At 31.6% G+C, this 15,880-nt stretch overlaps 1 protein-coding gene across 1 annotated transcript in view; it reads left to right on the top strand.

Annotated features, from left to right (window-relative positions):
• LOC105627166 (dipeptidase 1) overlaps positions 1-15,880 on the top strand; it is an 88,694-nt gene that overhangs the window by 31,476 nt on the left and 41,338 nt on the right. Inside the window, exons 3-4 of the mRNA XM_012208456.1 lie at positions 5,914-6,046; positions 13,242-13,392. Coding sequence (XP_012063846.1) covers positions 5,914-6,046; positions 13,242-13,392 — 284 coding nt within the window. The remainder of the gene's footprint in view (positions 1-5,913; positions 6,047-13,241; positions 13,393-15,880) is intronic.

Genomic DNA, 15,880 nt, shown 5'->3' on the forward strand with positions numbered 1-15,880 from the left:
CATTATTGTCCCTTTCTCATTATATATTTTTATATTGAATAACTGAATAAAAATGCAATTGTCTTTCGCGTGTTGATTGGATTTTTGAACAAAAAATTTTAACTGCCAATTTTCGCATCAAATTTCTTTAATATCAATTTTTCGATTAAACAAGAATTCAGAATTTTAGAAGAAAGGATTGCAGAGCGAACAGCTTATGTACCGATTATTTTGAATTATTATTATTAAAATAAAAGCATTTTATCATCTATTTTGAATACCTTTGAATGATCGATTAATTTCGTTTTGTCACAATTATTTATTAAAATATTTTAATACAGTTAGCATTATAATATTATTTATTAATTATTGTATTTTGTAATATCGGTTTGTAACAAGCACATTAACTTAATGATTTTGAAGGTATAACAAAAGTGATTTTATTTGAAATTAGAAATTCTTAAAAATTTTGTAAACTTTCTTTTGTTACTTTAAAAATTTTTTAAACTTTAAAAATGTTGAAATTTCTAAAAATTTTGGCATATTAGCGCAATAATATATTAAAAGTTATATTATTTTGTGATTTATGTTTTTTTTTAGGAATACACAACATAATGTCAGATGTTAAATTAAAGTTACGTTTTATACAATTTAATTAAAGTGTTAATTGATCATATTTATAAATAATAGTAAATAGTTTTGTTCAAAATTTGATATAATTTTTGCTGATTTATCAAAATTTGTGATATATTCAAAATTTTCAGATTCCAAAAAATATTTAAATTTTAAAATATTTAAAATATTTATTAATATAATATAATGTATAACTATGAAGTTTCTCCAAAAGTTTTTAAGATGTTTTCTAGTAGTTTTAAATGGAAGTTTTTTAGAATAATTTAAAAATTGCTTCAAAATTGGATTAAGAATGATATGCAATTATATTATATTTTAAGAAATGGAGTATAAGCGATACCATAATAGGAGATACGGTTAAAATTTACACAACGCCAGATGTAAGAATTAAAGTAGCGCGATGAAAAAGAAAGCAATTTTTTTAATTGATTTTTATGTGCGGCTGTTCGCATAGTGCTCTCCACAGGATAAGTTAAAACGGCCGTCTTAATAGCCAGCTCGCATCGTATAGCCACAAAATTGCTAAAACGTATATAAGAGCGCAGCTCTTACAGCCACAGTTCGCCTTTAAGTGGAATCGCAGACGCGACACGTTCTATACACGAAGAGGAAAGTATTTTTACGAACGTTTGACCTAAAACTCACCATGACTACTGCTCGTTCTTGTGCGGAGCTGAGATAGTGGTGCGAAAGGGAAAAAGAAATCTCGCGTATACACGTGCACACACGCGCACATGACTGAGATATGTTCTGCGAACGTCTGACCTAAAATATCGTGGTAACTGCTTTCTTACGATATCTAAAGGAAGAGAGAATGAAGGGTGATTGTGCGCTAATACAGATGTCAGTATATTCTGCTTAATATCCCTGCATTTTCTTTGATGCAAGATTATGTAGCTCTGTTCTCGTAATCTTGTAAAACCACGTTTCTTTCACCGTTTGAAGTTGGGATTCATTTAAAACTGAGATTACTGATAACTGCTAACTCAGTTCTAACTCAATGCGAACAATGTATCTTTGTACGTATGTCATATATAAAAAAAGTAAGAAAATTATAAAAGACCGTTAATATTTTGTCCATTTATCCTATTTATTATGGGAGTAGTAGTTTTTTATTGAGTTTTCGGTGGAATTGCTTATTTAAAAATTTGTTAAAAATAATTATTAAAAAAAGAAATTTGTTAAACAATATTATAATTCATACTTTTTCGTTGCTAGGTGAAAGTATAAAGACATCCCACGTGATTATATTCCGATAATGCTGTCCGATAATCCATTCACTCGTTCGATAATGATAAGTCCATCTTTTCTTTTTCCAATCGTTTCGCCGCAAGTAGATTTTCAGCTATATACAAAAGTAATTAGAAGTTAGAGTTAGAAGCTGCCGTTTCCATTTGGCGTACTACCATTAAACCGCAGGCTGAACTTCCTATTGCCGTTGAATTATTTACTCATCGCAATTAACCGTCTCGCGGAAGAAGTCGCCGAAGTATTCGAAATACAGACGTCCCGAACGTAGTAATTATCACTGCTGGTATCGCACGCGATTAAAGCCCATCACTATTAACGGTCGCAATTCACAGTGTAATTTCTGTCGGCGGCAGACATTGAAGGAGGGAGGACATGATGAGAAAAAACGGAAGTGCTCTCGCGCCTCCTCCGTGTACGTTGATTTATGACACTGTGACGGTAACCTCACGCTTTGGACATAAATTTCGTCCGCGTTGTTAAATAAAACTTCCCGTCGACGCGACGACGCGCGATGCGCGACTTGTGCATAATGTGGAAAATTCGCACTGAAATAAGACACCATAGCCTCGGTTCCGACCGGGCGCAAGAACTTAATGTTTCTCATTTCCAAGTTCCGACGGTGTCGTCCGACGGGACATCAGCCAGTAGCCTCTTGATAAGAATTCATTAACTTCGCTTAATCGTGTTTTCTCATTTTCCTCAAGAGAAATATGTGTACAGGCTGTACAGTATTAAATATCAAAGGAGCAATGGTAACTCAATCCCATGGTTAAATAACATTTTATTATTTTTAATTTTTATGTGTGACAAAATAAATCAATTCATTTCTATGATTAATTTCAAACAACATCCATTAATGTATGTACTTACAAGAGACTTTATATATTTATAGCTTACATGAGTATTAGATGAATTTAAAAAAGAGCATAGCGGCAGATAAATAATTTTAAGGAGTGAAATCACCCTTTAAATGTAAAACAGTTTTTAATTTTTTCATTACATCTCAAAAATAATTAAAAATATAAAAAGAATTTATATAAAATTTATATTGTCAAATTATTTCTATTTATTTTTAATAATATTTTTAAAAAATAATTTTTTTCAAAATTCATATTTTCAAAATTATTATTTAAAAACATTATTTATGTAGACAAGTAGAGATAATTTTATTATAAAACTTTTGTATTAGATATTTTTTGCTATCTCGAATAATTTTTGAAATATAACGAAAAAAGCTAAACACTATTTTATATATAAGGAGTTTCATCCCTTAAAATCTTGCTGCGATCTATAAAAATAATTGAAGATAACTTAAGTTGGATATAATTTTATTCATTTTATGAATTTAACAGTCTGATAAAATATGGAAAGAAAGAACATTATTATATCAAAGATATAATCTAATCCCTTAAACATCTAATTATGATTGAATGTTATCTATTATTTGTATTATTAACAATCGTTATTTAAACATTATTAAACATTTAGATCCAATCCAACTGTTTATATTTTTCGTAATAGATTTTTTGAATTAAATAACATTTTGTTATTTTTAATTTTCATGTACGCCAAAATTTAAATCACTTCATTTCTGTTGGTAAACAACGTCTACATTAATGTATGCATTTAGTAAATAATAAAATTAAATTTAATACATTTTCTTGATTAAATTGTTCAACTCCATTGTTTTAGTTAAATTAACCACATATTGAATAGAAGCAGTGACGACCTATACAAATGATCAAAAAATAATTCAAATGTGGTCTAATTTAATATTGTACATTAAAAAAAACAAATTAACAAAAATAAACTCTTTAGATTAATAAAAATAAAACTAAAAAGAATTTTGTGGGCCCAATAGTAAATCAAATATATAAGTAAAATGTCTGTATAAGCCTCCAGTTATTGCTACACAAATTGGGTATAATTTGATATTATGAATTTAATAGTGAAAGAAATCTAAGCACTGGCTTATTTGATTTGAATAATGAACGTCTAAAAAATACGAATAAATCCCAATAATGTCAAACGGATGTCGACGTAACGAGGAAAAGTAAGTAGGAGAAACTAATTATATCGCTGTACATGATCTCGCGTGACGGGGAAAGAAACAGAAATCACGATCTTTGCATCGCGTGCTTTTTGAAGTCACATTTGCTATTTTTTGCAGCGCCAAGTATATGTCGTACATGGAGCATAACCTTAGGAGACACATTCAGAACATTCAAATTATTCTGAACCGTTTATTCTTGCTTTGAATGCATTGCAAAGCGACTCTTAAAGTTTTCGTTATTTATTATCATTGCCGATATCAAACCATTTAAAATGCAAATTACTCCCGCGTTTGTACTATCGTAATACGCATTTAATTATTCCTAGCGTTATCAGATGCTACTGGATTAAAGCGGAGCATTATATGTGTCAGAAATATCTTGTAATTAGAATACGAATGCGATTAATGCTATCGTGTTTTAAACGCGAGTAAGCTCGCCAATATTGAATAAAGATAATCCGTTGCAATAAATCGCATTTTTATCGATTTTAGCTTTAGCATAAGAACAGCCTACTTTATATTACAATATCGTTACAATATATCCGTTAACATAATAAATTCCATAAAGTTCAACGTGATATCAAATTTACATATTTTTGAAATAATTAAATAATAATTAGTTTTGCGTTTACGTTTACTCGTTGTACAGTAAAATATTATATGATCTTTGTGTATATGTGTGCATATTAAATATTAAAAAATCAGAAGCACCGCGTTCAACATGTTTACGTAGATTAAGATTCCTGTTTACTATCTCAGATTTTGACGTTAGAAGCGAGAAAATACGCAATAAAAATTTTTGCAAAATATATTAATATGGAAATGAAAATATGTTTCAATAAAACAATACTTCCTTAGTAATACAATTTATTGGTACCATATATTGACTTAATATTAGTTCAATACGTCCCCAATACACATGCCATACATATATTTATCAATATTGCCAATAAATTGCTACTAGGATTACAATCGATAAAACTGATTTAAAATATCAAAAATTCCTTTTTATTTTGTATGTAATTAATAAATGACCATATACCTGGAAATGAATTATGCATAATCAAAAACAAAATAAGCTATTGTTCACTGTAATGACAAATTGTCAAACCATACAGAAATTGTTAAAACCATATAGAAATGAATATGATTTAATTTCTTCCTGAAATAAAAAGTTTACAGTATATTTTGTAAGTTTTGTATATTTTGTAAGTTTATTCTATTAATTACAAATATTATTTCATTGAAAATTATTTCTACTCAAATATATTTTGCAAGAATTTTTATTATGTTTCTCTCTTCTAAAGTTACAATCTTAAATAATAATGGTGAGTGAATAAAAGCTTTAGAGCTTTAGAGCTATAGCATAAAAAATGTATAAGCATAGCATAGCATAATATAAGATCGTTTGGACTTGAACATCCAACATAAAGTTTCCATATTCATTTACATAACATGCTTATTTATCCAATAGTCTTATAGCTAGCTATGTTTATGAATTTTGTGTGCTTTAATCATTAATTTTTAAGTAGGTAATTTAAAAATACCACAATTGGTAAATGAGAAGACCTCCAAAAATATTTGTTTTATGCAATAAGAAAAATATTTTCAGTAAAAAAAAATGATAGTTAAGTCAAATTAATAATTTTTGCATCAAAAATAAGTGTATGTTTATATTTGGAAAATACTGAGTACTATTCAAACAAATGTTTATTAAAATTTAATATATAAACTTTCTTCAGTGTAGTTACATTTTTTATAATACATCATGTTATGTATAGTTAAATAAATTTACATTAGTTATATCTTTATGAGTTTGAGGAATAAAAATAATGAAAAACTTCTGGATATCTAGGCAATATTTTCCTTTCTCAGAACAAAGTTTTAAAGAAATCTATATCTGAAGTACTGTGGCTCCACCTACCCACTTAAAAATTAAGTAATAAATTTTGAAGTGCGATTTAACTTACATATACATTTCCGCTTTATCGTTGCAGTTCTGGTCCGCGTATGTGCCCTGCTCGTCGCAGCATCTCGACTCGGTCCAGCTGGCCCTGGAACAGATCGATCTTATTCGCCGATTGGTCAACAAGCATGCGGACAGTATGGTCCTCGTTACCACAGCGGAAGGTTCGTATTTTCATCCGTCCGTTTACGGGTTCGTGAATGCAGCGATAAAATCAAGAATGCATAAGTTATTAGCGAAACGTTAAATCCATCACGGCCTGCGAGAATGAAAATTCGCCCGGCGATACATTTGGCGAAATGCCAGCGCGATTTGACCTCAGTTCCGTTCGATACTTTCGAGCTTGGAATACTTTCGATTGAGTTCGCTTGGTCGGCACTTCGCCACTCAGAAAAATATGTGAACGACATTCCGCAGAAGAACTTTTGAGAGCCATCAATTTAAAATGCTCCCTATTTTTCATCCGCCGGGAAATTTATCCACCTCAAATTATAACGAATATTCCACTTAACCCTTTAATGCCAGGCATATTACTTGATAATCTGGTTTCGCCCGGAGATTAATGTGTTGCTCAGCACTGGATCAGTCTTGCATAATTGCTCGCTATATCAATCTATTCTCCAACAGATTAATGTTTAAAGTATAGAGACAAAATCCACAGTAATTTTTTCCCTCATCCGCACAAACAGATTTTTAGGTTCATTTTATGAAATTTTTTTCCCGGCCGTTATCCGCGTCCGCACTCTGCGCCGACTTTTTCCTCTAATCTCCATGTCTCGCATGTTTCGCATGCTGATGGATATTCACGAAAATAAAAATATAACTTAAAATGTCGCCCTTGGAAATGTGTCGTCTGCAGCACGTGTTCGCTACGTCTCCTGGAGCGTCTGGAACCGAGCGAATCGCTACAGCATTAAATTTTCATTGTCGAATCGTGTTACCTATTTCCCGTTTCGAGTTCTCGACATATTCGAGATCCCTCGATATTCGGAGGCAAGCCAGAATCGTCATTTTTCTATCCCGCGCTTCGTTCTTGCATCCTTCCACATCATCTTCGCTACGTATTCTTTCTTTCAAAAATTTAGAATGCACTTTAGACCATGTGGAAGAAGTGCGATCGAGGAAACGAGCAATTGTTTTTCCAATGTAAGAAGCATCTTTCGACCTCGTCGAATCCATTTCAGAACGATCCGCCGATGAACAGTTGAGTTTTCCAGGTGCGATGTTCCCCTAAAGAATTGGAAAAAAAAAACGAGAATGTAATAAGATCGAGCCGAGGGAAAAATGTTTTTCTCGTATCGGTTCTCTTCTATTTTTAAAAGCGAAATTTTCACATAAAGAATCGAATCTCTCACGCAGCACGGAACAAATTTATTGATGCCATAAAAAATCTGATGATGATCGAATACGTTCGTAAAAATACAGTGTACTATTTGGCACATTTCGAAAATCACATTTATACGATAAATTTTGTACGCCACTTTGTTCTATATTCGTTGCCACTTTGCAATAACAAATTGTTACAGCCACTGAATTTGTCATGTTTTCATTTTATATTTGTTTTTCAAAAGATTTGAATTAAATAAGAATAATATATTAGAGCTTCTCTTTTTTAAAAAGATAATTGAAATTTTGATAAAAATTAAAAAGAAAGATAATTAGAAAAAATTAAAAATTTGTCAAGTATTTTAAAGGATTAGGATGTGTTTTAGACCTTATCTTATTTTAAAGATTTTTGTAAATGTTTATGTCGTCTCATAGGCTTTCTATAATTAGTTCATTACTTAAGCTTTAAGTTTTAAGCTGTAAAAATTGACTAATCATAATATTTAATATTCTTTTCATATGATTAGTCAATTACTTACGACTTAAGATTTAAAGCTTAAATTGTAGAAAATCCATCACTCTTGCGTTAATTTTGTGATACCTCCATATAATTTAATAAAAAAAATCGCTTTTTTCCCCTAAAGATATTTTTATTATTACATTATTACATTTATTTTTACAGTCATTATAATCATAATGTTTTGACATGAATATCATAAAGATTTTGATAGATTTTTCTTTAAACATGCAAAAATGAAAAAAAAAGAAAAAATCGATGATAACGGCAATTAAAACACGATGAATCTGCAACACTTAAAAATAAGAAAAAAAACGAAGTCGCGGTAAATAGCGTCGCTTTATCGATTGATTTTTATTTGTCATATGTATTTCTAAGAAAAGATAGATATTCGCGAGACGGATATTACAAAGACTTTTATCAAGTTTAATATTACGGGAAATAATCATTATGCTTTTGTTTTTCTGCAAGCATTATATAAATAGAGTTACTCGAGGCAATCGAAATGAATATTTCAATCAAACACGAAATTAAGCGCTATCGATGAGAATTATATTAAATATTTTATGATATTTATTCAATGAAACCTTTGATAGAGTGAAGAAGTTTGAAACGGAAGAGATTAAAGCAAATTTTGCTTAATATATATATATATAATATAATATATATAATATAACAGATTAAGGATTATCTTATATAGAAAATTCCGTGCATATTCCTGCACTCTAACAGAATATATCGAATTCTTTTTCATTTTTAAATAATGTAAAATTTCTGCCATAGCTTCTCACCTCAGTTGCTATTGTTTTTTTCTTAACGTTCGCTTAAAAAGAAGCATCTCTCTCTCTTTTTCTTTCTTTTTCTCTCCTAGTTATTTTTAATGTGTCTTATTTTACGAGGATGTGTACGCGTCAGACGAATTCCTAGAAAATTTCCTATATTTGGTGAGCAAATATTTGCTACTGGATTTCGTCGTCCCGCTGTCACAATGCGCGCTGTCTAAGCGTAACGCAAATCCGATGGGAAGATGATGGAACACGAGAAAGATGCGCCGGATGGTAAATTCCAACTGGAATGGAAAAATGTCGGTCCGGCACTACCGACCAACGTACTCCGTTCGATAACCCCGAACGTCGACGACTGCATGTCGCCGTGCACATCCATATGCAAATGAACATAAAATACGCATATGTACGTTCATACATACGGACAGCTGATTGTATGAAACCGACAGCCCGTTCCCGCATTCCCTCTCCACGTGTCACGAGAATTTTTTCATCGCTGATTAAAAAGGCCAAGATATATCATGGAAAATGTAAACGCTTGTTGTCATTCCGGCATACGCTGTTTCACATTTTTTCGCATGATATTTTCGAGTGTCGAATCCACATCGGCGAGTGATGTTTCTGAAGAAAACAATTTCGCACAGTATTCGCCAGTATATCTGTCTCGAAAAAAGTCACCTTTAATTTTCGGAGCATTTTACGTCCCCTACCGCATTTTTCCTTCGACACGTGGTAGATATAGAGAAAATCACATACTTTACCTTATATGCGCGCAATCCGTTCTCGATTCATATTTCTCAAAGTATTGTCTCCACTTGTACTCGCAGTACATTTATGTGAACGTTGATAGAAAGACAAACGATCGTACGTCACCGTAAAGTAAACCGCGTGCTCGTCTTTTTAAAAATATGCAAATTTCGTGCACGTTACACATCACAGTGGTGCGCTATCTTTCCCGTCTGGCAAAAGGGGGGTTTCGCGCGAAGAGAGCTCGCAAGCGAGAAAGTACAAAATATAGCACTTTGGGGAAGCAATCTGCCAGATGGAAGAAAGGGCTCTGGTAGAACGTGGAAGATGAGAAATTCCAGGAGGAATGGAAGAATGTTCTGAAACCATGGAGCCGTAGCTCCTCCGATAATGTCGAAATGCTAGTCTTAGTATATACGTGAGCGCGAGCACGTACATACATTCGCATGCACTTTGTGCGAGATATATGTGCATACGTACGTGCAGGGACACCCCGAACCGATACACTCGCAGGATCAAATGTATCAGCGTTACGTGCGGGCGGGTGCAAAAGTATAAATCGCAAGCTGCACTAAATCAGATGACCATCGACAGCATGTGTTTTATTTGCGTCACTCTTTTTTCGTCCATTCGTCCATTAAAGAAACCGTAATACAACGTAATCGTCGGCTACGTCAACGAGAAAAATTAAAGCCGCAACAAATAATTCAACAATTCGCTTGTGACGCATGCAATTTATTTCAAAAATGTAGTCTGAAAAAATGCAGCGCTAAGCTTTACCGTTAAAAAATTGGAGAAAGGAATTCATTAAAGGAGGTAAAAAGCTAAAGGAAGCAAAATTAAAACGATCTTAAATACACGAAAAAAAACGATTTTACTAGAGTATTTAAATATTTAGTTAGATATACATCTAAAAATAATTTAATTAGATATACATCTAAATATAATTTTGTTGGATCATCAAATTATATAAGATTCAATGTCTGTTAGATTGTCCAAATTTTGTATAGTATTATCATTGACATTCAAGATTGTATCATATACCAGGTTACATTTTTAACAAAATGAAATTAAGAATAAGCTATAGATTTTTCTATATCATTCTTAGTTAATTAATAATAAATTAATAATAAATAAATAAAAAGTGACACAATTAAAAAAATGTGATTTTCAAGTTATTATCGTAAATGAGTTACGTAAAAATTACTCGAAGTATCAATCATCAAAAGTATAAACTAATTTAACTTCACAGTCTATTTGTCAAATAGCACTTATGTCATTCTTAAAGAGATTGTAATATTTTCTACAAGAGTGACAAATTTTGTGTCGTTTTTGTAGATAAAAAAGAGAGTTTGACAGAAAACATTTAAAAACAATTTTAGTGATTAAAATAAAAAAAAAATATTTTATTTTGAATTTCTTTATTTTAATTGATCAAGACAAATATAAATTGCTTTGATATTTTTATGTCACGTATGATAAACTATTCCAGATTTGTTATAATTTTGTTAGGATATTAAAATCATCACAACTCAAAAAGGATAATTTTTTAAAGGTTGTATAAGAAAAATGATAAAAATGATTGGTTATGTTTTTAAGAATATATTCTTTTTGTCGATATTATTTGAGAATCAATAATTTTTTGTTAAATTGAATAATTATGTTTTTTCCTTTTTTCTAAAAAAACTTAATTTTTTTTAATTATGTCACTATTAAAGTAAAGGAATGATATATCATATTTGAAAGTAACACATAGAAAATATAGTGCAAATTTTTTAAATCTGAGTAAAAAATCTAAATAAAAAAATTTAGATAAACAACCCATATCAAAATTTTTTCAATAAGAAGTAAACATGTTTTTAAAAAATAATTAAAATAAGATGAGAAAATTTTTATTTGAACTATAATATTAATCTTAATCATTGATTCATGTGTAATATTCATTTTTGTGTAATATTCATTTGTATGGGAAGTATAAATATTGCAATTATATTTTTATAGAGATTATACATCCCTAGGCGTTGTATATATTTATTTTAACAAGTTAATGAAATTCTTTTCAGATATGAATCTAGTTAAATTTTCAGACATTTCTATAATAAAACCGTTTTCTCTGTGTAGACACATCAGAAGTTTTCATATTGAAAGATGGCTTCCACGATCTGTCGTCCTAAAAATGGGATTATACATTTAAAAAGTATGCAAATTCTAGTACAAGCACTCTTCTACTTACAAACTTTCGTTTCACAAACTTTCGCAAGTACGAAGAAAATTATAATTCGTCAATGCCAGCGCTGTAAGGGTCGCTCGCAGAGAAGGAAGTAGACCAATTTAATCTTTAAAAGAATAGTGCTTGGCTTTTTTAATTTTGTACGTGTGTTTTTTAAATTTAAGTAGGATAGTCATTTTGAGTTATAAAAGACTATAAAATTGGCATGTCCTAAAATCATAAAACTAAATTTATCTCCGAAAACGTTTATCCTATGCAAAAGCCCTATCTGCATGAGCTCTTCAATTATCGATCGTTCGACCGGTACACGAGTATAGGCACGTTGAACGTATTAAAAATATACACCGGTATATATCGTAACGATGCAGCGCGGGTATTATGTATTCCGGTTACTGCTTTTGTGATATTACCTTGCTGTGAAACGATATTTTTAGAAGCGCGATAATCCGCCGTTGGCGTCAAGTGTATTACTTCCACCTAGCTGCCGTGAATTCTTTGTAATTGGATGATAAATTACACCGCGTATTTTTTCCCCCTTTATCGAACTCGTCCGTAAAGCCACCGTAAGCCGACGCCGGAGTATCGAAGGTAACCATCAAGAATTCGACTGGGAAAGCGCTATAAATATATATATGTTTATAAATCGTAATCATATATGTGCAATTTTACGCAAACATATTGACACCTCGCGTTGGACACACCTTCCCCTTCCTCCCAACGTGTGTCCAATGGGTACTTTAATCAAATCCGCAAAACGCAGACCGCAAAATTGGATTCCCAGATATACCGCCAACCAGATCTCGCGCCGTCCAATTCGATTAAGCGATTAAACGTCGCAGATCGAATTCGCGAAACGCTGACAAAATGCTCAATTACCTGATTAAGAGCTCCGATTCCACAAACTGAGCTTTTCTTCGATCGGATTTCGGGCTTTGGACGTCATACACCGTGCCGGGGTTAATTAACTTTTATTTACACTTTGTAATTAACGATCGCGATGAGATATTCCTGATAATCACGGGCAATTTGAAAGATTTAATTAATCCGAAGATCGGAGACGCTGGATAAACTCGTTTAATTATGATCCATGTGCATCGCGCATTATGCACAACGTAATTGAATTCTGCACTCGCCTTGTTCACGCTGAAAATCGTGTAAGACAAAAGGGAATCGAAGAAGTTATTATGTGTTCATAACTAAAAGCATTTTTCTTTGATGAAACTTTCGTTTCAGATTCCGGTATATAAGTACATATGTCCCTCGGAAGCGCTGTTTTCGGTGCTTTGTCGTTGTTTTCCAATGTCGTGCAAAGAGAATTTGCAAACTTAGCAGATCCACTTACCATCGGTATTACTTATCGGAGGTACGATCGGAACTTCGTAACGACGTTCCAGTCGTTATTAGATTCACGTGTCACTCGCGTTACGTGCGAAAGCTCGTAAGAGCGAGATTATTCTGCCGAGAGAAAAGTTAATGGACAACGCGCAAATCTGGATGGAACCGAAACGTAGAGAGCTTCTCGTTTATGTCGCTCCTTCGTAATGTTAAACAGCAGCCAGGGTTAAAAGTGCATTGCATGCGGGATTTATCTATCTGAAACACATTCATCCTCGAGTAATCAGGCTGTTATGATACAAATCCAACGTCCCATCTGAGCAAGAGTTCACAATGTGATGAGATTCCAGATTCATGCTATGAATAATAACGATAGGAAGGAAATAATACATGAAATAAGTTATAATGTATGATTACAGGTATCGAGAGGGCGCACAAAGAGGCTAGATTAGCAAGCCTCATAGGAGTCGAAGGGGGCCATGCTGTTGGAGCAAGTCTGGCGGTCCTGAGGATGCTGTACGAGTTGGGCGCCAGGTATCTCACCCTCACGCACACGTGTAACACGCCTTGGTGAGTGTGCCAGCGCAGAAATAAGAGTTGACGATCAAGCTCTAAAGCGTGCACAATACGAGAAGCGAGTATAACGTTACGTTAACCCATTACACTTGTATCACACAAGCTGCAATTTCCTTAGATTTTAGAGGTTCTTACTTCTTATCGTTATACGTATACAAACTCAAGCTCTATATCAGATTCAAACTCATATTACTTAAATCAAAGCGTTAAAAGCGTATGCGGTAAATGCAATCGAATTAATCTTTCGGAGCTGACATCAAAATCTATCTAATCTTTACGTAATTCGTTCCCTTAAAAGTGACAACTTGAAAAATTAGTTTTTCAGAAAAAGAGAAAAATTATTTTTTAGTTTGGTTAGTCAATAAAATTGTTGACTAACCAAATAATATTAACAAAAGAATAGATTTTTAGAAATGTTAAATGTCGTTTTTGTACATTTTCGTTTCACAATCCTTAAAAAAATTACCGCTTTTAAGTACGATTTTGATTCTACAAAATTATAACAAGTTTGCAATAATTCATTAAATAATATAACTTGAAATATCAAAACAGTCAGTATAGCTTGATCAGCTAAAATGATTAAATTTCCAAAAAACAATTTCTTCTCCAAACTTGATTGCCAAAACTATCTTAATTCTATAAATGTTCTATATAGAAGGCTTTCCTTTTTATCCATAAAAACGATATAACTTTAAAATTTGTCATTTTTGTAAAGAATTATGAGCTCTTTAAAAATCTTAAGAATAACACGAATACTATTTGGCAGACAATATGTGAAAGTTAAATTAGTTTACTTTTTATGATAAAATAATCTTTACCTAATTCGTTCATGTACCTAGTTCGATTCATAATATCACATTTTTAATTTGTGTCTCTTTTGATGTAAAGGAATAAGTTAATGCTGAGTCTTGACTCATTTAATTTATGTTAAAAAAATATCTACTAATTAATTTCAAGAAATTAAAATAATATAACTTATATAAAAAAAATGAATACTAAATATATTTTAATAAAAACTATTCAAATTGCAGATGTAATCTTAAACAAATTTTTTATGTTTGACACTTTTGACTGAAAGAAATTTATAATTGAATAGGTCCAATAAACCTCGCGAGTTCTGGAAGATTAAGACAAAAGATTGCTTATGATGACTTTCAAGTGCCAAAATTGAAGTTCGAATACTTTCATTTTTCAAATCGAGAATAGCTTTGTAATAATTCGTAATTACGCTTACTAGAGATTGCGAGATCTAAACTCAGCATCTATATAATCGATGAGCGAAAAAGAGTCAACAGTGAAAATGTAAATAATTTACAACGAACCCGCCCCATCCAGGTCAGAAATTGAAATAAAAATATATTACCCGATTTGCATTGATGCGTGAATAGTGATTATAATATAGAATTTTACTGTCCGGCTGCTGAAAATGGACCACAACCCGTGTAATAACGTAGGTCGTCGTGGCAGATGCAATCGCTGGTGCCTTTGCTGATAGGACTTTTCATCTGCATTGCCTAGAGCGAAACACCCGGTCGACGGTAGTAATTCCAAGCCGTACAGTTTCGTTCATTTCTCGTGCATTAAAAGCTATCGCTTTGAACGCGAGCAGTAAAACGTTTAACGTAAACGGATTAAAGTTCCTATAATAGTTCGCGCGCGGACCGTAAGAGATCAACGGCATAACGTTACCACCGTGCGTTTATGCAGTAATCCGCAAAATTCACGGACAGCATAGTTTTACGGTATTACCTGGTATGGCCTTTCAAAGCCACGACCGCATTAAAAAAAATATAATGGCAGCATCGAAGAATCGGTTATAGGTCGTCCTATTTTGGATTATACTTTTTATATTTTTATATTTCAAAATTCATTTCATAAAATTTTAATTTCCGTAAAGTCAACTAAATAAATAGACAATATTGCACTTAAATCGGTTATTTTATATCGGTCAGAAAAAATTTCAAAATCCTTGGGTGCATTCAGTATTATGGATTATTGAGCAAAATTGAGATTAATATATGTTTATTTATTATAATATTCATAATAAAATAGATAAGTTTTATATTATAAATATTATAATAAATAAACATATTAATCTCTTTTTTGCAAATTTTTGCTCAGAGAGTACTCAGTAAGCGGTCTGTATACATCCCTTATTTCTCAGAAAACATAAAAAATCTGTGGCAGTATTAATTCATCAGACATATTCAATTATCATTACATTTTATTTATTTTTATATTAATAGCCAAAGAAACTTATCTAGCACTCTATTATAAGTATCTACATATAATAGAAACAAATGATATATATTCTTCGAACCAAAAGTTTGGAAACTCTTCCAAAAATTGATATATTCTTCGAATTATTTTATTTAAATATCCATATAACATGTATTATGTATATAACAATATATATATATATATATATATATATATATTATTTATAGTACTACTATATATATAATATATTATTACGTATANC

This window comes from Atta cephalotes, assembly GCF_000143395.1.
Source record: "Atta cephalotes unplaced genomic scaffold scaffold00001, whole genome shotgun sequence".
NCBI classification, from domain to species: Eukaryota; Metazoa; Arthropoda; class Insecta; order Hymenoptera; family Formicidae; genus Atta; species Atta cephalotes.